Consider the following 27,842-nt stretch of genomic DNA (forward strand, 5'->3'; position numbering starts at 1 on the left):
GGTGATAAATAGTCTTTATGAAATTGGTTATAATAACACATTTCTTTCTTCTATGGTAGCTTTCATTTCCTCTTGGACTCTCTTTGACGTCTACAAAATTACGGTAGGTTATGATTGTTATTTGCTTTATTAAGTCCATCTATAATTATAATTTCTATCAAAAAGTCACCAGCAATTTTACAGATATTTTATACCTTGTAAAGTTTCAGAAAATATTTTAAAAAGAAAATGGTTACTTAAGTTCCCCTTTATCAACATTTTAGTTATTGCTCACATGTTTAACCTCTTCATAATACAAGGGAAAGGGAGGTTCCTTAATGCATTTCCTTCACTTCCCTTTATATTAGAGAGCTCTGAAAATATTTGGACAGAGAAGCATCAGCTACTCCTCACAAAATCTCACACAACTCAAGTAGAAGGTAAAATTGCCATTGTCCCAGATGATCATTGGCTGACAGGTAGTGATTTAACTTGAGGATCACCACACTTCAGGCAAAGGGCAAGGTTGAGAAGATGAGGCCTTCATGAAAACCTCAGCCAGTACGGCAGTTGAAACCACACTGTTGATGTTGCTCTACATCACTAACCAGCAGTCCAGCCAACTGAGCTAAACCAAGAGTCAAGTTGCCACAATTTGGTTGTTGTCAGCTACTGTGGGTCAGCGGCTGACAGCTCAGCATGGGGTGGTGCCTTTGAAAAATGCCTGTAAAGCATGTTCTTTTTCTCTTCTATCATTTGGAATTTTAATTATTCCCTGTAGCTCTCACCCCAACTTCAGCTCCCACACATACCCAATGGCACCTCATAGCCCCATGCCAACTTGATGCCAACTCATAGCCCCAATGCTTACATAAAAACTCAGTGCCAATTCAGCCCCCAAAGCCACCATATCAACTGTATTCCAATTCGGGTTCAATCATAACCTTTGTCCATTCATGTCCCCATGCCACCTCCATAGACACTTATCTAGTATTCACTATGGGCAGATCCATGAACCATGGGGAGATTTTTAGAAACTTATAGCAATCTAATATGGCTCTCCCATACACACATGATAGTGAAAAAAATCCCATTCATGAAATCCATTCAAAGCTATTCACTCTCAAATGGTTAATCTCATATGAATCCAAACAAACTTTTATTCAGAATCCACATCAAAGACAATTAATCTTTTAATAGCCCCTGTGAACTGTCAATCAAACTGTGAATTCTAAATCCCTTGCTGTGGTAATTGTAGATTTTGAAAATTAGCCCATCATTCATAACGGCATAATTATAGCTGTTGGGCAAATGTTAACAAAGAGCTCACTGCATGAACAGATGCTTTTTTCCCCAAGCCTACACAAGTCTGTCAATCAAAGCAGTCCAGTTTTTTTTAAACTCTCATTGACAGGGGCAGTCTGCTTTTTTTTAATGTTTAACGATCTAAAAAGCTCTTGATCATGACACTTAAATAAATACTCCTGAAGAATGGATAAGATTTATATCCTTTCCATCAATTTGTAATTCTCACACTGTAGGTTAAGGTGTTCATAAAAGCCAAGGTAAGATTTGTTTGAACTCAGCATAAAATTCAAATGGCCCTGTTGAGCTCTGGTTTCCCTGTCACATGATTCATGACCTGTTCTCTACACTGGCACCAAAATTGGATTTGTCAGCAATGGGTTTGGACTTCTGCATCTGGGTTCAGTCTGCTATTTCTCCTTAAAAATCTGGACCTTAGATTTGTCCTAATGGAGTGATGCATCTTTTGTATGTGGATGTTAAATAAGTTTTTAAAAAAAAGATTCTGCCTACAGTTTGCCATTTTTTTTTTCAAACTATGTGTGTTACATTTTGTTTTTTCTCCGTTGAATAATTGTTAAGGAAACAAAATCTATGTCTGTTATAGCTATGCTGTGATACAAACCTGGCACACACTAATCCCAGACGTGCATCGTTACAACAAAATCATAGCAATTTTGTTTAGAAATGTATTGGGTTTTGGGATGCGCAAAGATTGGTTCTCCATTCTGTACAAGCTTTAATACGTAACTTGAACATAGGAAGAATTGTGTGTGTCTAATGCTCTTGCACAAAAAGGACACAATGTTCTTGTGAGGTGGATTATAGATTCAACTTGTCATGTCATATGACTGTCTCCTCCATTTTAAATTCACTGCCTTGCCTTTTTTCAGCCTCGTAAATTTTGGGTTCAATCATTTTCAAGAGGAAGAGGAATCATTGGAATTGTTGAATCTGCAAGTTTTCACAAATCATGCAGGTAGCAAGTTTAAACTGCTTGATTTGTTTTCCTTTTATTATGTATATTGTGTATTCCAGCAATGTTGCTTAGAGATTCCTAATTAGAGAATTAAAATGCAGCCTATCACTTTAGATAATTTAGGTAATTTCAAATGTCTCTTTTCTCATTCTCCCTATTCAAATATAAAATAGCTCATTTTAGATTTACTTAAAGAACAAATTGAAGTGGATGTGGATACATTAACTATTCTCTTACGAATGGCAATGACTATATTTCTATAGATTGCGATGACCTCTAATGCTCTCATAGTCACACGAGACAACTTTTACTTTTTATAGCTGATTCAAAAAATATTGGCTCAGGCTAAAAGCAAACAGTTGCTGTAGTCTCGTGAATTCACAATTGGTCACACGGTTAACTTAAAAGATTTGAGTCTCAGAATGGTTTTGTAGAAGTAAAATGAAATAATCTGCAATTGCTTGTGGCTACCACCAAGTGGAGGTAATGGACTTTGTGGCTTGTGTCCAAATTTGATACTTGCAGCATGTGCCTTTCGCAGAGAAGTGAAGCAATCCTATCTAACCACAAGTGAGCAAATAAAATTAATGGGCAAAGTGGGGGAAAAGGGAGTTTTTCAGGAAGTTCAGACTTTCTCATTGTCAGCAACTATAATGTTCTGCAAGCCTCATCTAAATCCAGGGAGGAAAAATGCCTTGAATTTTCACCACTTGTATGGCGGAGCCTTTATTTTGCATGAAAATCTACTATAATTTAAAGTTGGTGTTTAGTTTTTTTTTCTGAGTCCATAAACTCTAAGATTATTAAACCTCTCTGTTTTACAATCTCTATTTCCTCCTCTTTTGATTCTTCCTTGAGACCTACCATCTTAACCAATCCTTTAGACACCTGTTCTCATGGACAGACTTTTATGCTCCCCGTCACCGTTCTTCCCTTTCCCCCTCCGTTTGGGTGGGTTCGGGGAGGATGCAGGGGAACGTGTATTGCATGGATGAAATTTCCTCCAGGATCCTAAACAAACATCCCCCCTATTAAGGCCCTTAAATTTGATTTGATTTATTATTATTGTCTCATGTATCAGTATACAGTGAAAAGCATACCATACATAGAGGAGGAAAGGAGAGAGTGCAGAATGTACAAAATGTAGTGTTATAGTCATAGCTAGAAAAGGGTCAAATTAATACGAGATAGGTCCATTCAAAAGTCTGATGGCATCAGGGAAGAAACTGTTCTTGAGTCAGTTGATACATGTCCTCAGACTATTGTATCTTTTCCCCGGTGGAAGAAAGTATGTCCGGGATGCGTGGGGTCCTTGATTATGCTGACTGCTTTTCTGAGGCAGCGGGAACTGTAGACAGTCAATGAATGGGATACTGGGGCATGTCCTCCACTATACTTCCTGAAGTTGATGACTATCTCTTTCATTTTGTTGACATTGTGGGAGAAATTATTGTGGTTGCACCAGAATGTCTATCTCTTTCCTGTACTCTGTCTGATCAACGTTTGAGATCCGACCCACTATGATGGTGTCATCAGCAAACTTGAAATTCGAGTTGGGAGGGAAATTTGGCCACATAGTCATAGGGAGTATAGTAAGGGCTGAGGACATAGCTTTGTGGGGCACCGGTGTTGAGGATGATCGTGGAGGATATGTTCATAATCATAAATCATAAAATCTCTTTATGTGCAGAAGAGGCCATTCGGCCCATCAAGTCTGCACCAGCTACAATCCCACCCCAGGCTATCCCCACAATCCCCACACATCCCAGGGGCAAGTTAGCATGGTCAGTCAACCTAACCTGCATATCTTTGGATGTGGGAGGAAATGGGAGCTCCTGGAGGAAACCCATGCAGACACAGGGAAAACATGCAAACTTGTTGCCTGTCCTTACAGATTGCAGTTGGTGGGTTAGGAATTCCAGGATCCAGGCATACAGGGATGGAGTTTGGGGGTGAGTTTCATAGGAATAATGGTGTTGAAGGCTGAGCTGTAGTCAATAAATCAGAGTCTGACATAGGTGTCTTTGTTATTTAGGTATTCCAGATGGCCACCTAATGGCCACTTGAGGCTGACTGATGGGAGCCTGATGATCAAGGGTGGGAAACTCAGAGGGTCTTCATTCTCAATCTCGGGTTGGGGGGGGACAGGGACATAAGGCCTGTTCAAGCTGGGACATTCTTCCCTCAGGGGCCTGGGAGCTCCGATCCTCAGCTGTTTATATCCCCTATCCCCCATCCCCACTGACCACCCCACCCTCCTAACCCCCAAGGGCATCCCTTGCCCTCCCCTCCCTTCCCGCCTGTCCAAGGACAGCAGCTCAGGTATGGCCCTGCAGTATCTCTTCCTGCCACTGCAGGTACAAGTGTTGTACCTTGAGGGACTGATGAACAGTGGGCCAATCTGATTGGCTAGACTTCCTTCCAAGTCTCGGTGTGAGTCCCGTCTGCTGCCAGCCAATGCTTAATTGATTGTAAAATGACAGCCGGCCTATCAGAGTTGGTGGGGACACGTTCCCTGCTGACTCTTGGGATCGTGGGTGCCGAACCCTTGCCATCCTAAAAATTCAGGCCAATATTTTCCTTGCCTCAAATTGCGCATTACAACTGCCAAGAGCTTTGGGATATTTTACTTGTTTAAAAGCACAGTATAAATGTATGTTATTGATAATAAATATCCAATACAATATAGTAATAACAAAAACTGCTTACAATTTCTTTTTTTATGGTTGTTGTTGTAGGTGCCATGTCAGTGTGTTACAGCCATCCTGTGCAGAATAAACAAGAATTCACTTATTCGATAATTCTTCTGCATTGTGGTAAATCTGGTTTCTTAAAAGTTCACTCAGCTGTTCTGAGCTAAGTTCAATTTTATAATCATCTGCACAGCTATTCTACTCTCGTTCCACAGGTTGTCCTCTTAAAGCAGGGTCACCTGTTCCTGTGGCTTTAACGTGGTATTCCACCTGGAAAACTGGTCTAAGACTCTCACTGTTTTGGAGGATTCTGAGATTTGAGCTTATGATCATCAAACTTGTTGGCTTTTTTTGGGCTGCCTAGTCTTTTCAATATATTTTAAGGGATTATATATCAGTTACAGTACAGACCAGATAATTTTGAAACTCTTTTCCCTGGCCAGGATTGAATTGTTTGTTTGAAATAAAGAAAATACTGCAAATACTCAGCATGTCAGACAGCATCTGTGGAGAGAGAGTTAATATTTCAGATCGATGACCTTTCATCAGAACTGCAAAAAGTTAGAGTTGTAGTAAGTTTTCAGCAAGGGTGACTAGGTCAAGGATCGAGGAAAGTCTGCGATACATAAAATATATATTGTTATTGAACCTGCAGTATTCATTTCCTGGGAAACCATTGGTATTTTTTTCCTAAATATAAAATTTAGACTGTTCCTTTGATGTTGTAAACATTTGGATATTTTAACACTATACTCTAAAAGATTTGCATCAAGCAAGTGAAGCTTTCTTGTGAAGAGCATGATTTGATATAGTAAGAAGTCTCACAACATCAGATTAAAGAACAACAGGTTTATTTGGAATCACGAGCTTTCAGAGTGCTGCTCCTTCATCAAGTGAGTGGAGTAGCTCTCCAAAAGCTCGTGATTCCAAATAAACCTGTTGGACTTTAATCTGGTGTTATGAGACTTCTTACTGTGCCCACCCCAGTCCAACGCTGGCATCTCCACATCATGATTTGATATGGTGTTATGAAATGCATAGCAGTCTTCATTTGCAAATTGATAAATTTTGATGTATGTTTGTAAATGAGATTATCTTAAAGAGATTACGATCAGTAAACCGTTCAAGTGGAACTTCACCAATTCCACACTATACCACTCCTATTTTAGTATTTTTACTCTTCTGCAGGTTGGAGAAAAACATTTACAGTTTCTTTGGAAGCATTCGACTGTGACTGTATAACTGAACCAACCTTCATTAACATTGGTAAGCTGATGGTATGTAATGTAGATCTACTGTATCTCTGATGTCTTAAAAGGGTCAAGTAAAGCTTTTAGTGACAGGAAAGTTAGGCCAAAGTCATTTCCCCCAGTTTCTAATACAAAATTACACTTTCCAACACAAGATTCTATATGTCAACACCAAATCTGCTGGAAACTGTCGTGGTGTATTTAACTTGCAATTCTCGCAGGGAAGAAAATCACATCAGTGACACTTTCCAGTTTATAATGCCTACTTCCAGCTACCATGAATAATGATCTCATTAAAATGTCTGAATAGCAACAGAGCTACAATAAGGGATGTGCCCCTCATTGGGTCATTTGAAAACACCATTGGAGCCTGAATGGAAATAAATGAAAGCTGCTCTGTATCTTGATGCCTCTAAAATGAACCCTCGTAATGTTCCTGATGATAATCAATCATCTGATGTGAAAACATATGTGCAAACTGCAAATTCCTCTGTTAAGGAATCCAACTCTAGAAGAAGTAACATTTACCATTCCATTAACATCACAGAGAGTAAAGTTACCACAGACGCAATCAAATTTGGGTATCTCACTTGAATTAACTGTAATGAAATTCTGAGTTCCAAATGATCAGTTAGATTGATGTTCATAGCCATTATTCAAGGAAATATGCATTGTTTTCAATCAGTTTGGTTTGGAAAAACTTATTGTACCTTGGCTTCCCAGTTGTTGGACAGACCACAACAGTTGTAAGTTGGATACACTATAATTTAACAACTGGACATTGAAGCATTTAATTTCACACGTTTTAAATTGAAATACTTGTAAAATTATTACAATGAATTTATTTTCTTTACAGGTTATTATATAGCTGTTTACATGCCTGGATATTTTTTACACCTCATTAATACACAGCTTCCTAATTTGGCTTGTCATAGTTTATTCTTGTCAGGTAAGAATGATTAATACAATTTAAGTATTCTTAGTAACTTGAAAAAAATCTCTTTAACAGTTTGCTTTGTTCAGTGAGTTGACATTACATCAGATCAATACACTACAGGGTTGTAAGATTTTGAACTCTATCAAAAAAGCAAGGCCGGGATTTTCCAGGCGTTCCCGCTAGTAGGATCTGTCAGTCCCGCTGAAGGCAACCCCCACCCGTGTCGGGTTCCCTGACAGTGGGAATGGACGAGCCATGCCAAACAGTGTAGACGTCAGCAGGACTGGGGAATTCTGCTGATGGCCAATGACAAGTAGTCTCTGCCGGGGGGAGTCAAAAACGTGGCCCACATCTCCCTTGAGCTGCTTACAGAGGACCTTTTGGTGATTAACGGGTTATGTTTTTCAAATTTGTCTGAAGTCTAGGAGTACATTCCTGCTGTCTTAACTGATGAGGGTTTGCTGATGATGGGGAAAATTACCTGAAAAACCTGAGACATTTGTAACACCCAGATTGCTGAGGGCAGTTTGACTAGGCATTGAACTTGGTACACTGTTTTATTGTATTTCGCTATAAACCTCAGGTTAGCTGTAATGTTGACCTTTTTTTGTACCAGTGATTTTAGTATTTACTTATATAAGCAGATGCCATCTCTCTGGCCGTGCACTCAACCCTGTAACACCTAGATAACAAAGACACCTTTGTCAGACTTTATTGATACAGCTCAGCCTTCAGCACCACTATTCCTATGAAACTCATCTCTAACCTCTGTGGTCTGGGGCTTGGCTCCTCTGTGACTGGATCCTGAACTACTAACCCACAGACTACAATCAGTAAGGATGGGCAAAACCTTTGCCACAATCATTGTCAACACTGGTGCTCCACAAGGCTGTGCCCTCAGCCCTTTTTATACTCCTTATACACCTATGACTGTGGCCAAATTCCCTTCCAACTCGATTTTCAAGTTTGCAGATGACACTACTGTAGTGGTTCGGATGTCAGACAATGATGAGACAGAGTACAGGAATGAGACAGAGAATCTGGTGAACTGGTGCAATGACAATAATCTGTCTCAATGTCAACAAAATGAAGGAGAGAGTCTTCGACTTCAAGAAGCGTAAAGGAGAACATGTTTACGTCAATGGAAGAAGTACAAATGGTTGAGAGCTTCAAGTTTCTAGGTGTCCAGATCACCAACAACCTGTCCTGTCCCTCCATGCGGACGCTATAGTTAAGAAAACTGACCTGCGCCTCTATTTTCTCAGGAGGCTAAAGAAGTTTGGCATGTCTGCTACAATTCTCATCAACTTTTACAGATGCATCCTAGAAAGCGTTCTTGCTGGTTGTAAGACAGCTTGGTATGGCTCCTGCTCTGTCCAAGACCGCAAAAAACTACAAGGAATCCTGAAGGAACCCAGTCCATCATGCACACCAGTATCCCATCGATTGACATTGTCTGCACTTCCAGCTGCCTCAAAAAAGCAGCCAGCATAACCAAGGACCGCATGCACCCTGGACATACTGTCTTCCACCTTCTTCCGTCAGGATAGGGACACAGTAGTCTGAGGACATGTGCCAACTGACTCAAGAACAGCTTCTTCCGTGATACCATCAGACTTTTGAATGACCCACCTCGTATTAATTTGATCTTTCTCTACACCCTAGCTTTGACCATAACATTTCATTCTGAACTTTCTCCTTTCCTTCTCTATGTACAGTATGCTTTGTCTATACAGCACGCAAGAAACATTACTTTTCACTGTAAACTGATATGTGCGACAATAATAAATCAAATCAAATTTTTTTGAAAAGTTTGTTTTGGGATTGCTGAAGCAGTGAGGTTCATAAAAATTCCTATGGTAGCCATCATTAAAGTGCTTAACTTTGGCAAATGCATGCTTTCTAATTGTTAGTGGTCTGGTTTATCCAAACTTGCATATATTTTGCAGCAATTGATGCATTTATGATGGTTAATTGTGTAAGGCAGGATTCAATTTTATGTTTTGTAAAAATTTCAGTGGTGGTATGATTGAGATATTTAAAAGGTCAAAAGGATTTGACGGGGTAAATACAGAAGACAAAATTTTGTGTGTTTTTAAAGTTCTGTCTCTGCTGAGAAAACTGATGTGCAGCTCCCTGGCTTCACGGTCAGCTTTTCTTGCCGGATACTGCAGTACTTAGAAAAAAAACTCCACCTTTCTGCCTTCCCAGCACAAGCACCTGGGAACTCCCACCCTCCCCTAAACACAAGACAGCCTGCATTCCCATGGATCTCCCCAGTGGGCCCACCCTGGCATTGTCCCCTAGCAGTGCCACCCTACCCAGGAATATCCCTTTCCCCCTGGGGCTATACTTAACCCCCAGCGGGTTCCCTCCACTGCTTCATTTTTTAAAATACCTGTTGTAAACCTCGCTGATGTGACAGGGGGAATTCTTTATCTGGGACCAACATATGGTGGGGAAGCGCTTTTAGTGTATGCTAATTTATTAAAATGAGCTTAAATGGGTGGAAACTTTGTTACATCACTGGCGAAGGGCGGTGAAAATCCAAGAATGAGATTTTGTCACTGAGCTTCTTGTTCCCGTGGTCTGATGAAATTTCCTGCTAGTGTTGCCATTTTCGCCTGTGGAAAACGAGCAGAAAGTCCCTCCTAGAGAAGCTAGTTCCTTTGGTTTGGTTGTGGATGTGGCTGTGCGGGGGTTGGTAGGCTGGGCGTGGAGAAGATGGTGCAGGGTGCACATGAAGACAAAGAATGCACCATCCAAAAGTTAGAGTCAGATCATTCATGCTCAAAATCATAAGCACTTCAGAGGATAGTAGCAAATTGATTCTTTATTACCCCTGCTTCCCCCAACTCCCTGAACAAAGACCATTGGTGCTAGATCAATTGGAACTTTCAAGACTGAGATTGGTAAGGTTTTACTGGGTAAGGCTATCAAGGGACATAGAATAACAGTGAGGAAATGGAGTTGAGGGGCCTGAATCTAATTGGCAGAGCAGGCTGAAGTGCATACTCCTGTTTTTGTGTTTCATAAATTCATTAACACAATGCTGTATGTTTACTAGGGAAAGATGCCAAAGTGAAGCCCTGGAATGACCAATGCTACATGTTGTCGTTGTCTGACTCAGTGCTGGACTGTCAGTTAGGAAGAATGTACAAAGCTGACCTGAATCCTCAGTCATTGCTGTTGTTCATGCGTGGCACTAAACTGGATTGCCATCAACTTGCAGCATTGCATTGCGCAGTCTTCTATCTTCAGAACAATTCAGAAACAGAAACACAGGTACTGGACTAAAGAGTTGATGTGTAATCCAGTGTACATCCCTCATTGCTCAATTTAGTATGTTTGAGACAAAATGTAAGATGCTGCTCAAATGAACATTCATCGAAAACTGCAGTTATATTTGTTGATTTACAAGTTAATCCTTTGCATTTAGCGCAAAAATTATTTCTGAGCAAAGGTCTGATTTATGCAGTGCGCACTGTATGCCCAAGAAGGAGGTCAGAATAGGAAGTGGAGGCCAACTAGAAAGTTATGAAGAGGCAGCCAGTGCAGGAATCTTCTGCAGGTATGGCAGTCTTAAGCTGATATTTAGTGAGGCTGACAGCAGTTCAAAGGAGTGCAGTTCTGATCCTGGCACTGTGCAGCAAAGGACTGACTTGGACTTGCACTAAATGTGTAGGAGCATAATCATAGTTGGGGAATTAATAGTTGGGGCAGACAGGCAGTTCTGCTGTGGTTGATGTGAGACCAGTATGATCTGTTAGGTCACTGGTCCCAGAATAAGGGATATCACAAAGAGGTGCAGAACATTTTGGGGAAAGGAAGTTGAGGTCCCTGCAGTCAAACTTTTAAGGAGCTAGGGATGATATTAAAGAGCAGAACCTCAGTGATTGTAATCCCTAGAACAGTCTGCCATACTTTATTGTTTATCTAGTTCAGCAGCCTGACAACATCATCCACCAGAGCTTTGACAAGGTCCCCCTTGACAAAGCACTCATTTGGTATCTCACGTTTTTGGCCTCCAGTAATAAATCTCTATTTTTGACTTTTAATTGATCACAATTCTTCCATCACTTATAGGCATATTAACAAGACTTTTGGATTGCCTTTTATGTGACCCACCAATCTGTTCTTATAATGTCTTTTTGCTCTTTTTCCCTTTTTATCTCACCTGTACTTTTTCTATTTAGCCTGACTCTCCCTTGTCAAGCTGATGTCTGTCATATGATTGCTTTATCTGCTTCATCCTGCACTCTAAATCCTTTGGCATTCAGGGAGCTCTTGCTGGTTCCCTCGGGATGTCGACCAAATACATTGATGCCTGTTAACTAAAGCTACCTTCCCTACACTTCTTTCTACCCCGTTTCTTGTAAGGACTCTGTTCCATTCTCCCAGTTTTCCATTGCTGTTGCATCTGTTTTGATGAGGCCATCCTCTATATAGCTGCTTCGATATGACTCCCTTTGTCCTTCGTTGAAGATTCTGCTCCAACAAATGCAGAGTGGATGACTGTTTTTGCTGAACGTTGGCGAGTATGACCTTGAGCTTCCAGCTGCCTGTGATTTTAATTGAACGCCCCACTCTCACCCTGATCTTAGCCTGATAAACTTTTCAAATGAAACTCAACATGAAGGCAAAGAACAGCATTTCAGCTTTCATTTAAACACTTCACAGCTTTCTGAACTCAACAGTGAGTTCAGCATTTTCGGATAATCATCTTACCCCAGTCTTTTTCAGATGGCAGCTTTGATGATGATTCTGCTATTGCTATTCATACCTCTTCCAGAGCAATCTTTTTTAACGTGTCTCATTATTATCTCCTTTGGCTTTGCAACATTATCCCTTTTGTTAAGTTCCCCAGCCTCCATATTTTCTTGAAATCTGTGACATTCCTAGTGTTATCCAGTGTTGACGAGAGGTCGCCACTGGAAATGTTAATTTTGTTTCTTTCTTCATAGCTGTTTCCTGATCTGTTGAGCATTTCCAGCATTGTCTGTTTTTATTTCAAAAGGGGATACAGGGAAAGAATGGGAAGTGTGACCAAAAGGATTTCTGTTCAAAAGAGCTGCTGGAACCACAGGGTAGAACCTTATGCCATTAGTTATAAATGAGGGACAGGAACCATTTCTGGGTCCAACTTTGTGTAAAATCAGTTCTTCAGTTCAATCAGAACACAGAAAATGCTGGAAAATCTCAGCATGTCTAACAGTATCTGCAGAGAGAGAACTGAGCTAACACTTCATGTCTAGATGACTCTTTGTCATTTTTTTCTTAAGAGGCCACCTCCAAGTGTCCCATCCAATTAAAGAAGGGAGATGGGTTCCTGAGGGTGCTGGCTCAATCTGAGCATTTGTAGCTTTGGAAGGGTGAGAGGTGGATTCTGCTCAGGAGGCAAGGAGAGCATGAGAACACCTCAAAATGCAAGTGTCCTTTGGAGGGTTATCAAATATCAAACCTACTGATCTAACGCTCACTAAGTCCATTTTCCTGCCTTATCTCTGTAATCGTTATTTCCTTAGTGATTAAAAACCTAACGATCTCAGCCTTGAAAATATTAAAGGAATCAGCCTCCACAACTTCCTGTGGTAAAGATTTCTAAAGGTTTACCACTCCTTGAGAGAAAAAATTCTATCTCAATTCAGTGTTATTTTGCGACTATGCTCTCTGATCCTACACTCTCCCATGAGTGGAAACATCCTCCCAACATTTACCCTGTCTAACTCCCTAAGAACCTTACGTATTTCAATCATGTCATCTCTCATTCTTTTGAACTCCAAAGAGTACTGACCCAATTTGTTTAATCTTTCCTCATATAACATTCCCTCCATACCTGGGATCATCCTCATAAATCTCCTCTGTACTGCCTCCAGTGATAATACATCTTTTCTTAAATAAGGTGACCAAAACTGTACATGGTATTCTAAATGTGGCCTTGCTAGTACATCGTACAGTTGCAGCAAGGGGATTTCCAGTCCCCTTGAAATAAAAGTCAGTATTCTATTAGCCTATTACCGTTTTGTACCTGTTTGCCAACTTTCTGGGTTTCATGAACAAGGACCTCAAAGTCTCTTTGTGTGACAACTTTCTGCAGTCTATCTCCATTTAAATAACAATCTGCCTTCTCATTCTTTCTTCCAAAATGAACAGTCTCATATTTTCATACTTTGAATTCCATTTGCCAATTTTCTGCCCACTCACTTAACCAGATACGGGTAAAACATGTAAGCTCCATTCAGTCAGTCACCCAAGGCCAGAAACGAACCCGGGTCTCTGATGCTGTACCACCGTGTTGCCTCTGTGCTTTGATTTCCTTTAAAAGGAATCTTCATTCAGGCTGAAACGTGGTTAAATCTTCATTCAGACTGAAATAGAAGAATCTGTTTAGAAGTTGATGCACAGTTTGTTACAAAGAACAAAGAAAATTACAGCACAGAAACAGGCCCTTTGGCCCTATAAACCTGCACCGATCATGCTGCCCAAAATCAAAGTGGAGAACATACAACGTTAAATGCAATTTTGCAGTTGTAAACCTCTCAATTCAGTAGAATCTTCAGAGAAAGATGAATACATTGATTACAAAAGTAAATTAAGGAAATTCATTGTAATTAGAGAAGATATTTTGAATACATAAATAGTATGAGTATCAGATAAAATACAGAAAAGAGGTTGTGTGGATCACTTTGACACCTGATATTTAATTGTAAACTCTGGCAAGGAAGCTCAGCTAGTTAATGTAACAAATACTTTGCTGTGAAAAGATCAATTACGTTAGAAAAATAAAACTTGGAAAATTTTTCTTGTCTCCAATTATTGTTTGTTTTTAATGCCCCTCCCAACAGATTATTCATTGGATGTGTGGTTTGCCTGTTTCTGGCTCTTTTGATCTTATCCAGGAATTCATCCTTGGTAAGGAGGTTCGTTTAAAGGTCATACTAAGGGCTGTTATTTTTGGTATTAAAATCTAATGCTAGCTAACCTCAGGATTTACTGAGTGACTGTAGATTGTAATCTATTCTTCATTTTTTAAATAAAGATCTGATTATGATGCAAAGCATGAAGAACAAACACAATTTCAAGTGGTATAATCATTGGATCTGTGATATGTGAATTCCAGAATGTTAATTTTCTAATAACCTGTAAAATGGGTTACATATGGAAAGCTGGACACCCTTTCTAATGCTCCATTAGACAGAGACATGTTTTCTACTTTTTCTTGAGTGCAATACAAGAGAAGAAGCAGGCTGTATCCAGTGACTAAAAGCAGGACATAATCCATAGTCTACCCATAATACAATCATATGAATATTTAACAATTCCTTTGTATACAATTGAGGAAAACATACTTGGAAGAACCTAGTTACTCTTAAAATTCTGGGTGATTTTTGCATTATATTACAATGACAGTGGTAGAAAATTTAAAAAGACAGACTAGAAGCAATAGGGTTCCTGATCCCACCGTCAAAATCAAATGTGGTTGAGAGCCAGTGATGGGACTCAGGGCACTTTTGGAGGAGGGTGGCAATTAAGTGACCAACTCTCAGTACCCCATCCAATTAAGGGCAGAAGCAAGCTTCTGAGTCTGGCCAATAAGGGATGATCTATCAGTCAGGGATTGCCTCAATGTTGGAGGTGCACACTCTAGAGTATATAAGGAGGTGCAAGGGAGCCTCTGTTCACAGTTGCAGGCCACAAGTGAGATAAATACAAGGGTCAAAGGGTTGGCATCACCAGACAGGAAGGAGATTGCCTCCACAACAATGGCCTATGATGCAGTTGTGGCTGATCTTTGAAGTGATGTCTTCCACACTGAATAGAGCCTCTGCCTTTGATGCCTACCTGGCCTGCCATTTCACAGATGGCTTCCTAATACAATGGGTAACCTGTGCACCAGCTGAAAAATCCATTTGGTGTCAGGGAAGTGCCCTCGAACCAACCTATCACAGTGGGCAAGTAACCATTTCCACCATCACCCTGGTCCTGCATTATCTTGTGGAGGTGGGAAACATGTAGAGCTGGCCTGATAGGATTTTCCTCTCATTTGGGAACTACCCTCTGGACCTGACACTACAGGCCAATGAAAATTCAGCCCGTGGTCTTTCATCAGGCTGATAGAATATATTGCTGCCCTTAAAATACTTCCAGTTTATAATATATCTATTTGTGTCTATTGCTATTTAACTTGATTATTATTCACTTCCATCATCAAATAACCATTCTTCATAAATTCTGTATTAAATTTTGAGAGACCAGTAAATGGGCCGTGTGGCTTCACTGTGGATCAGTTCCTTCACTTAAATGCATGTGGATTTTACTGAAGACAATGCCGCCATCAATTGCTTTCTAGTGTTACTCAAGTGTACATCATACTTATTATGATCAATAGTGCTGCAGATAAGAACAAAATACAAGTCTCCTTAATTCACTTGATGCAGATTTTTTTTGTGAATTGCACAGATGTTTTGATTCTCTGAATGTTCAAAATGAATTTGTTTCAGGCACTTTGTACAGAAAAGCAATCTCAGAAACAAACACCATCGACAAACTTTTACCATACACATCCTTAATTAACTGGGATGGGGTAAGATTAATTTTGTATGCACCAAAAATTGTTTTCTGAATATTTGAGGACAACATTTATTCTCTTTGAATGTTGAAAGTTAATTATTCTTTCCAATTATCAATAGGAAATTCCTGGAATAACTTACAGTACAGAAAAAATTTCACAACCTGCTTTTGGGGAAAAGGTAAAATGACAGTACCATGCAGTTATGGTTTTAAACATATAATAAGTGTTCATAATAAAGTTAGACATTGTCTTATGTATCTCCCAATAAGCCATTTAACACTAGTGGTGACCCACAGTAAGGTTCTCCTGCCCTGAATTTCTAAATATTGTCCCTTTGTAGGACTATAGGAACAACACGCAATCATTGGAGAAAATATTTGAATTAAAATATGTGGAAACACATCTAATGTATCAACAATGTAGCATTCCTTCATTGGAGCTTACAGGTGTATTGTGTGGCTCACCTCATACGGATTGAAATATGACTTTGTAATTGAGAGCATAAGAAATAGGAGAAGGAGTAGGCTATTTTTCCCCTTGAGCTTGTTCTGCTGATCAGTGAGACCATGGTTGATCTGTTATAGATTTTTGTTCCACAGATCAACATATTAAAAACAGTTAATTAGTGCTAATTAACGCACTGTGATTTTGAGTTCACAGTGCTGTGTTGTGGTTCAATGGTACATATTGCCTGACAGGCTGAAAATACCCTCCCAAGATGCAAAAGGAAACTTTGCTTCTGTGAAAACAAACCAGGTTGTCTTAAATGTACTGATTAGCAAGTTGAGGGCCAGATGTTGGTTTGATTATTATTTGTGACTGAAGTTTTGTCATATGTCTCCTGCTCCTTAAGATACTCCTTAAAACTTGCCTGTCTGTGCGAACTTTTGATGACATGCTATAATACCTAATATGGCTCAATGTCAAGTTTTGTTTGATAATATTTTTGTGAAGCTTCTTGGGATGTTTTGATATGGTTAAGGTGCTGTATAAATGCAAATTGTTGTGTGCTACTCAGGAGTGATGTTAAACATTATTTGATTGCTTGTTTTTTTTTGTGCGCACCCCCCTGTCCAGATTCAAAACCTTCAAGGCTTTTGGCAAGAGCTAAACAGAAATATGGAATCTATGAAGAATTTAGAAAGTTTACATAATCCATGGCACAATAATAGCTCATTGAGAAAAATCAAAGCACAGCTATTTTCAAATATGGTAAGAGAACTTAGGTGAGCATTCATTGTTTTTAATGTGAACATAAGTTTAACAACTTGGACCTCAAAGATAGCATTTTACTTTGATAAATCTAAAGCAGCTTTATAAAAGCAAATTACAGCAAATGCTAGCAAGTTGAAATTAAAAGAAAATGCTGAGAATACTCAGCAGCTGAAAGCATTTGTTGGGAGAGAGAGAAACAGCATTAATGTTTAAGGTCAATAACTTCTCATCAGAATTACTCTGCTTTATTCAGTTGTCCATTCTGATGGTAGTTCATTGACCTGAAATGTTAAATCAGTTTCTCTCCACCTCCACATAGGCCTAATTGTATAAGCTATTCAAGTGAACAAGAAATCTAAATGTAACTACTATATTTCCTGGTGTCCACTGCACCTTGCGCTGAAGTCTCAATATCTATCACCTGGGATCTAACCAATGTTTCATGTCTGTGCCTGTCAAGTGTATTACCTCTTAGTTTATTGCAAAAAGAAGGTGAATTTAATTTCTAAATGGGCTTTTTTAATTATTTCAGAAAGTGGATGAAAGGGTGAATAAGCACTTCAGAAATACTTTAGAAAATGCCAAAAAGTAAGTGAATTTTCCAACTTTTAAAGAATACTGTCTGCAGTTTGTTCTGCTTTTTCCATGTAAATTTGTAGAAGAACTCCAAGCCTGCAAAAATGACAATCTTCCCAGTGTTTTTGGCTGTTCCACTGAAATTGCAAAAGAATAGAAGAACTTCCACTGAAATTCATCTCCAATTTTTTTTTATTTTATCTCATTGGCCAGCCTACTGTCATTCGAGGAAACTAAATTCTGGTTTAATTTTTACAGGGTTCTCTCAAAAGTGGACAAATGTTCCTCAGGTAGGAAGACATGGTTTGATTTTATTTGTATAGGGATTTTGTATATATCTTACTAATGATGACTTAGTGCTATACTTCAAACATAACTAATGGTGAGGCGTAAGTGAGTAATGACTGTCATTTTGTACGAAAATTAAGAGGCAGTCTTTGACATAATTGACAATAATTGACATATTGATTTTTGCACTATGGGTATCAGGTCTTGGTAGATCCATAATCATGTATTGTCATTATTTTTGAAACACTACTTGCAATTGCTAAGTGATATTTCGTACGTAAATTTTCTTATTGAATTTACACACTTATAAACTACGTGTCCGAGAGACAATTGCACCCTAAAACAGAATATTTTAATACGGACATACAAACAAATGATTTAGGAGCAGCAGTAGGCCATTTGACTCCTCGAGGTTACTCTGTCATTCAGCAAGATCACGGCTGATCTGATTGTAATCTCAACTCCACATTCCTGCCTATCACTCCTTGCTTATTAGGAACTTACTTAAGTCTGCTTTAAAAATATCCAAAGGCTTTCTTCCTCAGAAGGCAGTGAAAGCAGAGTTCCAAATACTCTCAGTCCTCTAAGAGGGAAAGTTTCTCCTCATCCCTGTCTTAAATGAGCGACCTCTTAAACTGTGACTCCTCGTTCAAGATTCTCCCATCAGAGGAAACATTCCCTCCGCATCTACCCTGTCAAGACCCCTCAGGATTCTTGTATGTTTCAGACAATATATCTCTTACTCTTCTAAACTGGAGCAGATATCAGACTAGCCTGTCCAGTCTCTCCATGTAATACATCCTGGCCAGATATTAGTTCAGTAAACTTTCTCTGAATTGCTGCCAAAGCATTTACATCCCCTTTTAAATAAGGAGATCAGAACTGCACACCATATTCCAGATGTGGTCTTGCCAGTGGCCTGTATGACTGAAGCATAACCTCCCTACATTTGTATTCAATGCTCTTTGCAATAATCAATAACAGTCTGTCAGCTTTTGCTGTATATGCATCCCAAGCTTTTGTGATTCTGCTTTGGTGGAGATGAATTTATCATAAAACGTGTAACAATTTTTCTTTTTTTTATCAAGAGGTTTGTGCAGGTGAATAAAGGTTAATAAATGTTGTGACATTTCTTTAATAACAGAACAAGTCGTTCCCTTGTTTCAGGAAGAGGACTGCCACCAGATGGTGCTAACAGGACTGGTAAGGAGCCCACTTGGTGGTTGGTATACATTGTATATTAAGCTGGAAAACTGCTGATCCTTTCTACCTTTTGACTCCCTTCTTGGTCACGAATCATTCTATGTCTACCTTAAAGATATTCAGTGACCTTACCTCCACTGCCCTCTGGGGAAGAGAATTCCACAGACGTGTGACCCTTTGAGAGAAAAAAAATCCTTATTTCTACCTTAAGTGCAGACCACTTATTTTTAAACTGTGTACTGTGTTCCAGCCTCTCCGAGAAGCAGAAACATTCTCTTGCATCCCTCAGGATCTTTCATGTTTGAATAAGATTACTACTTATTCTTCTAATGGAAACCAGCCAAACCTGTTCAACCTTCCTCACATGATAACCCCTTCATCCCAGGAATCTGTCAAGTGAACCTTCTCTAAACTACTTTGAATGTGATTATGTGTTTTAAAATATTTTTAAACTATTTTTAACTAAGAGCTGTACTTAGTACAGCACTCTAGATGTGGTCTCACCAATGCTCTGTACAATTGCAGCAAAACACCCTTGTAAATTGAAGGGTGGATAAATGTACCCTAACTAACCTTGATCTGTTTGCAGTAACCCTTTTTAACTGGGGTGCATTACTTAATGAGATAGACAAAAGGGACAAGAGTTGGACAAATGTCCAACACGAAATAATTGAGCACTTTATCAAGGGTAGTGTTCAATCTTTTCACAGGACTCTACAGTAAACAGACTTAAATCTCTAAGCAAACAGTCTTAAATCTACATTAGCTATCTACTTTCGACATGTGCTTCTGAAGGTTTGCTACACCCCACTCATAGGACCCCTTTGCTGTGTTTGAACTGTTTGTCTGAAAAGACTGGTAATACCCATTCAATAAGGTTGGGACAGGCTGTTCTTCCATCTTTGAGTTTGGCCAATATTTCAGGAACTGCAGTCGTCAGTTTGGGCCTCCCCTGTTGTCCAGGGTTAGTTTTGGTCTTCAGATCGTCTCACCAGGGTGGTCTTCTGGATCTGGTCAATCTGATGATGCTTGCCACAACATACAAGGAGCTGGAGACACTGTGCTACATGACTATCAGTTGCAGGTGCTCTCTAGAGATGCCTTTGAAGAAGGTGCAAAAGCAGGGAGAAACATAAGAAATAGGAGCAGGAGTAGGCCATCTAGCCCTTCGAGCCTGCCCCGCCATTCAATAAGATCATGGCTGATCTGTCGCTGCTCAGTTCCACTTTCCCGCCCTCTCCCCATAACCCTTAATCCCCTCTCTTATCAAGAACCCATCAACCCGTGTCTTAAAAATATTTAGCGAGGCAGCCTCCACCACTTCAACGGGCAGAGAATTCCAGAGATTCACCACCCTTTGAGTGAAGAAGTTCCTTCTCAACTCCGTTCTAAACCACCCCCCTTTTATCTTGAGGCTGTGCCCCCTAGTCCTACTGTCTTTTTTGAGCAGGAAGAGTCTCTCCACCTCTATCCTATCCATCCCATTCATCATCTTATACGTCTCAATGAGATCTCCCCTCATTCTTCTAAACTCTAACGAGTACAAGCCCAGTTTATTCAGCCTCTCCTCACAGCTCAACCCCCTCAACTCCGGTATCAGCCTAGTAAACCTCCTCCCTCCAAGGCCAAAATATCTTTGCGCAGGTGCGGCGCCCAAAACTGCACACAGTACTCCAGCTGCGGCCTCACCAATGCCCTATACAGCTGCAGCAAGACCTCCCTACTTTTATATTCAATCCCCCTCACTATGAAGGTGAGCATCCCATTTGCCTTCCTGACCACCCGCTGCACCTGCAAGCTGGGTTTTTGCGACTCATGCACAAGGACCCCGAGGTCCCTCTGCACTGTCGCCTGCTGCAGTTTTTCTCCCCGTAAGTAACAGTCCTTCCTACCATTCTTCCTACCAAAGTGGACCACCTCACACTTGCCAACATTAAATTCCATTTGCCATTTCCTGGCCCATTCGCCCAGCCTATCTAGATCCTTCTGCAGACTCTCCACACCCTCCGCACAATTTGCCGTTCCCCCAATCTTGGTGTCATCAGCAAATTTCGACACCCTACACTTGGTTCCCTCCTCCAGATCATCTATATAAATGGTAAAAAGCTGAGGCCCTAGCACCGACCCCTGGGGCACTCCACTAGTCACCGTCCGCCAATAGCTCCACGTTACTCTCTTTATCTCCCTCTTCTTGCCGCCCTCAAAGATTCTGTGGCCTGTGCCCAAAACTAGCATTGGGCAGGGACAGGAAGATCCATTGAGGGGACTACTTTTACATATTTGGAGGTCACAGAACAATTTGAACCTTCAGTTGTCAAGTGCCGTGCTTGCCATGCTGAGTATCTGACCTATTGAGCTGGGTGCCACCAAGTCTGCATAGCATTCTTCTAACAAAGTAGGTTCACCGGAGGTGTAAACAGTGGCTCATTCTGAAACAATGTGGCCTTTTAGCACCAGTCCAGCAGTTCCAGGCTGTCTAGTTTCAAATGGAAGTTGATTGTTCAAGGACTGGCTACGTGAAAACTGGCTTTGCAGTGTACAAATAGTCTGGTTTGGTTTAAACTTAGCTTCCACATTTTGAGTTTTTATCTGTGAGAAAAAAATCAATATTTCTGTACAATCCTGGAGGTCATGGGTCACTTAACCACACTTCCCTACTTTTATATTCTACTTCCCTTGCCATGAATGACAACATTCCATTTGCCTTCCTAACACTAATACTAATAATTCACACTAACTTTTGTAATTCATTCACCACACAAACATTCCTCTGTACCACAGAGATGTGCAATCTCTTTGTAAATGGACAAGTTCATATTCTCTTAAATTATATACACATCTGCCAATTTCTTGCCCATTTACTTAACTAATTTCTATTCCTTTGCAGATACCTGAAATCCTCTTCACAGTTTACTTCCCTACCTATTTTTGGGTTGTCAGCAAGTTTAGCAACCATACATTTGGTTCCTTCATCCAATTTATTGATACTTTTCTGTACCCAATTGGTGTTACTACTGATTGGGAAGTTTCCAGAACGAAACCTTGGCTCAGAAGATTGTAACATTTACTTATTTTTAGAAAATGTGGAGGAACAGAGTCACTGGATGGCTAATTAGCTTTAACATTAAAACATTATTACACATTAAAAGTTTGATTAAAACACAATACTCCTTTACTTTCCCCCTTAGCTTCACAAATATATATAGTTTTCAAAAATAACACCCCACTCTGAAACCAAATGGCTGATGTCATTCAACCAATCTTCTGTGGATCCCCCACGGATTGTCACATGAGGTTTTCTCAAACTCTACTCCCAAAAATACAGGCTTTAAAATCTTCTTTCCAACAATACTTTCCATCAGCTTTCAATTACTTTCATGTTAGATATTTGCATCTATGGGTTTTCGATTTCAGATAAAAATGTACTTCTATTTTGCTTAGAGAGGGTTATAATTATAATTTCCATTTCAGGTTTTCTAATGATCCTTTCAAAAAATCTTCTGCTCCAGTTTTCAAACAAGGAATCCAGCATCAGGGTTTTTACCTCTCTTTTTCAGGTTTCCTTTGTCTTAAATGCTTTTACACAAACTCAGGTACTTAGTCCCCAACAGAATACTACTGCTTCAAACACTAGAAATAAGGGCACCAAATTTTACAATTGCTTCAAATATGTGGCTTGTATGTCAGTAACTTCATCATCTCTTTTCGCAGGTGTGACTTTAAATTCCATAAACAGTATCCTGTTCCCAAAGGCACTCCCCTTTGTTTTTTTAATTTTAGACTTTGTAGAAACTTCTCTAATTTCTCTAGTTTCCTTAACTAGTCGTTCTTTAATTTTCCTGCACTTGTTTGATTAACCATTACCAAATACTGGAAAATGAGTTTAGAATAGATTGGTGTTAGTTGGCCAGCACAGACATGATGGGCCAAAGGGCCTCTTTGCTATTAAACTCTGACTCTAACCCATGGTTTGGCTTTTCTTCAAGCAAATCTGAGACGTGTTCTCTTCTTAGCCTTCTAAAGCCGGCTGTGATAAAATCAGCAAAAATTACACTCCAATACCTTCTTACCTTGAAGATGCCTCTGGTTGCTAAGCAAAGCTTTACTTTCTGAACTTGTTTACTTTTCACACCATAACCCTCTCTAAGCAAAATAGAAGTACAGTTTTATCTGAAACGAAAAACCCCCAGATACAAACACCTAACATGAATCTAACTATAGGTTTACCCTTCCTTACCCAGAAACACTAAATTAACCACACTTAAAACCATTCCTTATTTCTAATATTTAACATATACATTGCTTAAATCTATCTCTGTTTTCCTGACAATCTAGATAGTAAATATTGAGGCATTAGCACTGATCCTTGTGACATTTAACTTGTCACATCTTGCCAACCTAAAAATGGGCTAGAGAGGAACCTGTCGTCGGAGGGAGAGATCCTGTTAAGATGGTCCCTGTTGATGCCAATGACATGGGTGGAATTAGGAGAGAGTTTCCATTTAAGGAATATGACCAGGGAGAGACCGAATAAAAAATTGGAATCTCAAAGGTACTAATCTCTGGATTATTACCTGAGCCACAAGCACATCTGCATTGGATGAATAAAATTTGAGAGTTGAACAGGTGGCTCAAAGATTGGTATGGGAGAAATGGATTTTGAGTCCTGTACTGGGGAACCCTGTTAGCTAACCAATCCTCTATTCATGTTAATTTGTCAACCCTTACACCATGAGCTGTTACTTTGTGCAGTATAATTTACCTTCTCAAATTCTTGCTGGAAATCTAAGTGTACCACATCTACAGTTTTCCCTGTATCTGCATGCAACTTTACTAATAAATTAGTCAAACACACAATTTTCTTTCATCCATTTTGTTATAGATCTTATAAGCATTCAGATACAGATCCTTTTAGTTCTGTCTTTTTACTATTATTGCAGCCTTATCTGCTAGTCTGCTCTTAAGTTTATACATTTTATCCATTCCTAGCATACTGATTATCATCACCCTTATCAGTATTCTGCCCTTTTGCCTTGTCCTCTCCCTTTTACTTATCACACCTTCCCTCGCATAATTCCTCACATTCAGTCATTAATTTAAAGGCCTGTCTACTGCTCTGATTATTAGACTCACCAGAACACTGATTCAGCATGTTTCAGGTGAAGACCATCCCAACAGTACAGATTCCACTTTCTCCAGTACTGGAATCAAAATCCATTTCTCCCACACCAACCTTTGAGTCACCTGTTCAACTCTCAAATCTTATTCAAACAATGCTAATTTGCTTGTGGCTCAGGTAATAATCCAGAGACTAGTACTTTTGAGATTCCAATTTTTTTATTTACTCCCTATCTGTTCCTGTTCCCTAAATGGAACTTCTCTCCTAATCCCACTGATGTCATTGGCACCAATAGGGACCATGACAACTGGTTTCCCCTTCCAACGACAGGTTGCTCTCTGGCCCAGAGGCAGATGTTCCGAATCCTGGCATGGAGCAGACAACGCAGCCTTTTGGACTTTCAGGCCTGACTGCAGAGAGCTAAGTTTCACCCCCTGACTATATGCCCTATCCTCCACTACCATTACATTCCTATTCTAGCTTTCCCCACCTCTGGCATTGTAGCGTCCAGAGGCTTGTCCTCCAACTCAGTGACTCTGAGTCAAAGCATCTTGTGTTGCAAACGCACGCTGAAGACATGTTAGCCTTGGATCACACAGATGTTCACGAGTGCCCACATTCTGCAACAGCCACACATCACCTGCCCTGCTATCTTTATGGCTTTTTTATTTTAATGATTACATTTTAATTAATATTTCTAATCCTGTATTTGCTTATATTCTTTTTGTTTCAATAAATATTCCACTTGCCCTCCTTGATATTTCCTAGTTTAGATAAGATAAATAGAAGATGTTCATTGGCCAATCACCCACCTGCTTCCCTGTAATGTCACATCTGGATTTTTCCAATTGCACCCAGGTTCTGACTTGACTCTGAATGATGGTCCTTGCTCACAGCAGTTTTCTGATGACCATGGCCAGGGTAAGCTGGTGTCACAAAGCTTGGGGTCCTTAGTCAAATGTGGTCTGCCTGAAGATATTCCCCATAGCTTTTGCTTGTAGATCCAGGCTTAATTTATGCGCAACTGAACTTTGGCATTCGTCCTCCTTCAGGTATTATGTCCTAGGAGGGCATTGACAACCATGGACTTTCATTGGATTGGTCCATGATTATACTTAATAAAGGATTGCAGTTGTTTGCCATCAGGGGTATCGGAAGGATTTACAGGCTTATAAGCAACCTACTTGGCCGCATTCTGAACACACCTTCTGTGGCCATGGAGTTTTTGGCCCAGAGCTAGGGACACTAACCACTGTGCCACATGACCCTCCTGGCTTTAGTATTACATAGCTAACATGATAAGCATCTCTTTATATTCTTTAAAATGCTGCATACTACTCTCATGTTATATTGGTCTTGCATATAATGGGCAAATCATGTTCTCACGGAAGTTCCCATAAGAAGTGGGGATAGTATTTAAAGTCTGGTATTAAACTGTTCAAGTCATTTGGCTGCAAAGTGGCAGGTTATTGCAGCTTTTGTTGTTATTACCTGTTAGGTGATGGAAAAAGTAATGTTAATTGTGACATACTTCATTTCTATAGATGGTTGAGAAGCTGAAGGAATATCTACTGAATTACCTTCATTACATAGGAAGGAAGAAGATTGACCTGATAGTTAACAACTATGTTGTGAATTTGGTTTGTGATGCTTTCTTTATTTTTAACGTTAAGTAGTTGATTAATAATCAGGTAGTTATCAATTATAGTGTGCTTGGCTCTTTTCCTGTCATATCAGTTTGTTTTTTTAGCAATTGGTTTTCAAGTTGTTTTGGAGCAGTAAGACACAATGTAACATTCATATAGTGCAAATTTTCTGATTATATGGAATAGCTTTTCCTGGTGTGAAATGGTCAGACAAGGACCTGCAATTGGACTAAAGTGCTCTTGGCAAGTTTAAATTTCTGTAATTTCCTATCTGTTTAAAATAGAATTGACACATAAACTGTGTCCCCAGCGGTGTGGTGTGGCTTCAATGGTAAATCCCATTGACAGCGGTGAGTCTGGAGAATCCCACCACCCATGAACAGCAAGCCGCCTCCCCCTGCCAAGAAACACACGGCTGGGAGGCCAGAGAATCCCATCCTCTTGGCAGTGATTGAGGACACTTTCTCCACATACTCAAGATGAGTGTGGCAGCTGCAGACCTCTATGATCTACTTTAAGGATAACTGCAATTAAATGGATATGGTATACAGCAGTCTTACATTCTTAGTTCATCATCTCCCTCAGCGTTTCTTCCCATTTGATAGGGATCATCGAAAATAGCAACAACAGCAGGAAGTTTGATAGGTAAACCCTTGAGCTTAGACTATGGATGATCCATACTTTAACTCCCATCTACCCATCATTGATTCTGTAACCCTTGCCTAACAAACTTCAATCAAGCTCAATTTTGAAATTTTCTTAACAGTCTTTTAGTGGAAAGAGGTCCAATACCCAGTGTGAGGAAGTGTTATTGTTACAGACATTGTTCCTGAATGCCTGAACTTAAATTTTTTTTTGGAAGTCCTAACCAGAGGAAACATTGTCTGTCTGTCTTTCTCTTTCTCTGTCTGTGTGTGTTTCTCTATTTCTCTGTCTGTGTGTGTGTCTCATTCCTCTCTGTGTGTGTGTGTGTGTGTGTGTGTGTGTGTGTGTGTGTGTGTGTGGCTCTGTGTGTCTGTGTGTGTGGCTCTGTGTGTGTGTGTGGCTCTCTGTGTCTCTTCTCTGTGTGTGTCTGTCTCTTTCTCTCACTATGTCTGTCTCTCTCGCTCTGTGTGCCTCTGTCTCCCTCGCTCTCTGTGTGCCTCTGTCTCCCTCCTTGTTGCCCCCACTGCTCCCTGTCTCCCCCACCACCGCTCCCTTCTCGGTCTCTCTCTCTCTCTCTGTCTGTCTCTCTCTGCCTGCCTGTCTCTTAATCTTTCATACTCAAGGGAATAGCAGTCTAGTTCATACGTTATATGACAGAATTAACTGGAGTTGATGTTACTGTCATATTACTTCTGCTTTTTTGTATACCAGCCCCCTTAAGATAAAGACCAATCTGCTATTTGTCTTTTCAGTTATTTATTTGTACTTAAATTGTCCAATAGCTTGGAGTAAATACAGTACTTGGATCCCTAAACTGCACTGGTTGTTCACAGTTCCCGGCATCTCACCAGTTAGAAAGTATTCTGATCTATCTTTCCTGGGTCCAAAATTGACACAAATGAATGAGAATGATAGGGCAAGGGGTAATGTCTGTAACATTTATTTGGAGTGTTAGGTTTAATTCAAGCTAGCATATGTTTTCATTGGAAGTCAGTAATCTTCGGAACAAAATTTTATGACATGAGATATAGAATGACTGTGGCCCTTTATATATGAAATTGTATGTTAAGAGTACAAGGACCTCATTAGTTAATTTAGATATTGATGCTTCATGAGCAATCATGACGTGCAGGTTGTTTGATTAGTGTAGGTAAGGAATTTTCTGAATTGACTTTTTTTGTCTCTACTGAGACCTCTTTGCTTGAGCGATTAGCGTTTGATGTCATGCGGTGCATTGCAAGGGCAGTTCTATGAACATGATGAGATTTTAGCACTTCTTAAAAATGTTTATTCTTCCCACCTCATGCAATAGAACCTTTACCTCTCTAATCATCAAGCTGGGCTTGGGTGTAAAACATTGCTTGATTGTAGATTCAGTTTCCCGACTGCACTTTTTTTAAAATGATGCATTTGATTCGGCCATAACTTCTTTTCT

At 39.9% G+C, this 27,842-nt stretch overlaps 1 protein-coding gene across 3 annotated transcripts in view; it reads left to right on the forward strand.

Annotated features, from left to right (window-relative positions):
• Nucleotides 1-27,842, forward strand: part of gsap (gamma-secretase activating protein) — a 98,264-nt gene that overhangs the window by 30,846 nt on the left and 39,576 nt on the right. For all 3 annotated transcript variants that reach the window (XR_013888976.1, XR_013888977.1, XM_080207457.1), the window contains exons 11-24: nt 60-103; nt 2,178-2,263; nt 5,002-5,079; nt 6,145-6,222; nt 7,063-7,155; nt 10,211-10,428; nt 13,989-14,055; nt 15,645-15,727; nt 15,834-15,893; nt 16,793-16,927; nt 17,463-17,518; nt 17,765-17,796; nt 18,939-18,997; nt 25,661-25,756. Coding sequence is in view for 1 of the 3 variants with exons in the window: in XM_080207457.1 (XP_080063583.1) it covers nt 60-103; nt 2,178-2,263; nt 5,002-5,079; nt 6,145-6,222; nt 7,063-7,155; nt 10,211-10,428; nt 13,989-14,055; nt 15,645-15,727; nt 15,834-15,893; nt 16,793-16,927; nt 17,463-17,518; nt 17,765-17,796; nt 18,939-18,997; nt 25,661-25,756 (1,185 nt within the window). In the remaining 2 variants the exon portion in view is untranslated. The remainder of the gene's footprint in view (nt 1-59; nt 104-2,177; nt 2,264-5,001; nt 5,080-6,144; nt 6,223-7,062; nt 7,156-10,210; nt 10,429-13,988; nt 14,056-15,644; nt 15,728-15,833; nt 15,894-16,792; nt 16,928-17,462; nt 17,519-17,764; nt 17,797-18,938; nt 18,998-25,660; nt 25,757-27,842) is intronic.

Source organism: Carcharhinus amblyrhynchos, chromosome 19 (assembly GCF_965287045.1).
Source record: "Carcharhinus amblyrhynchos chromosome 19, sCarAmb.v2.hapA, whole genome shotgun sequence".
Classification (NCBI taxonomy): domain Eukaryota; kingdom Metazoa; phylum Chordata; class Chondrichthyes; order Carcharhiniformes; family Carcharhinidae; genus Carcharhinus; species Carcharhinus amblyrhynchos.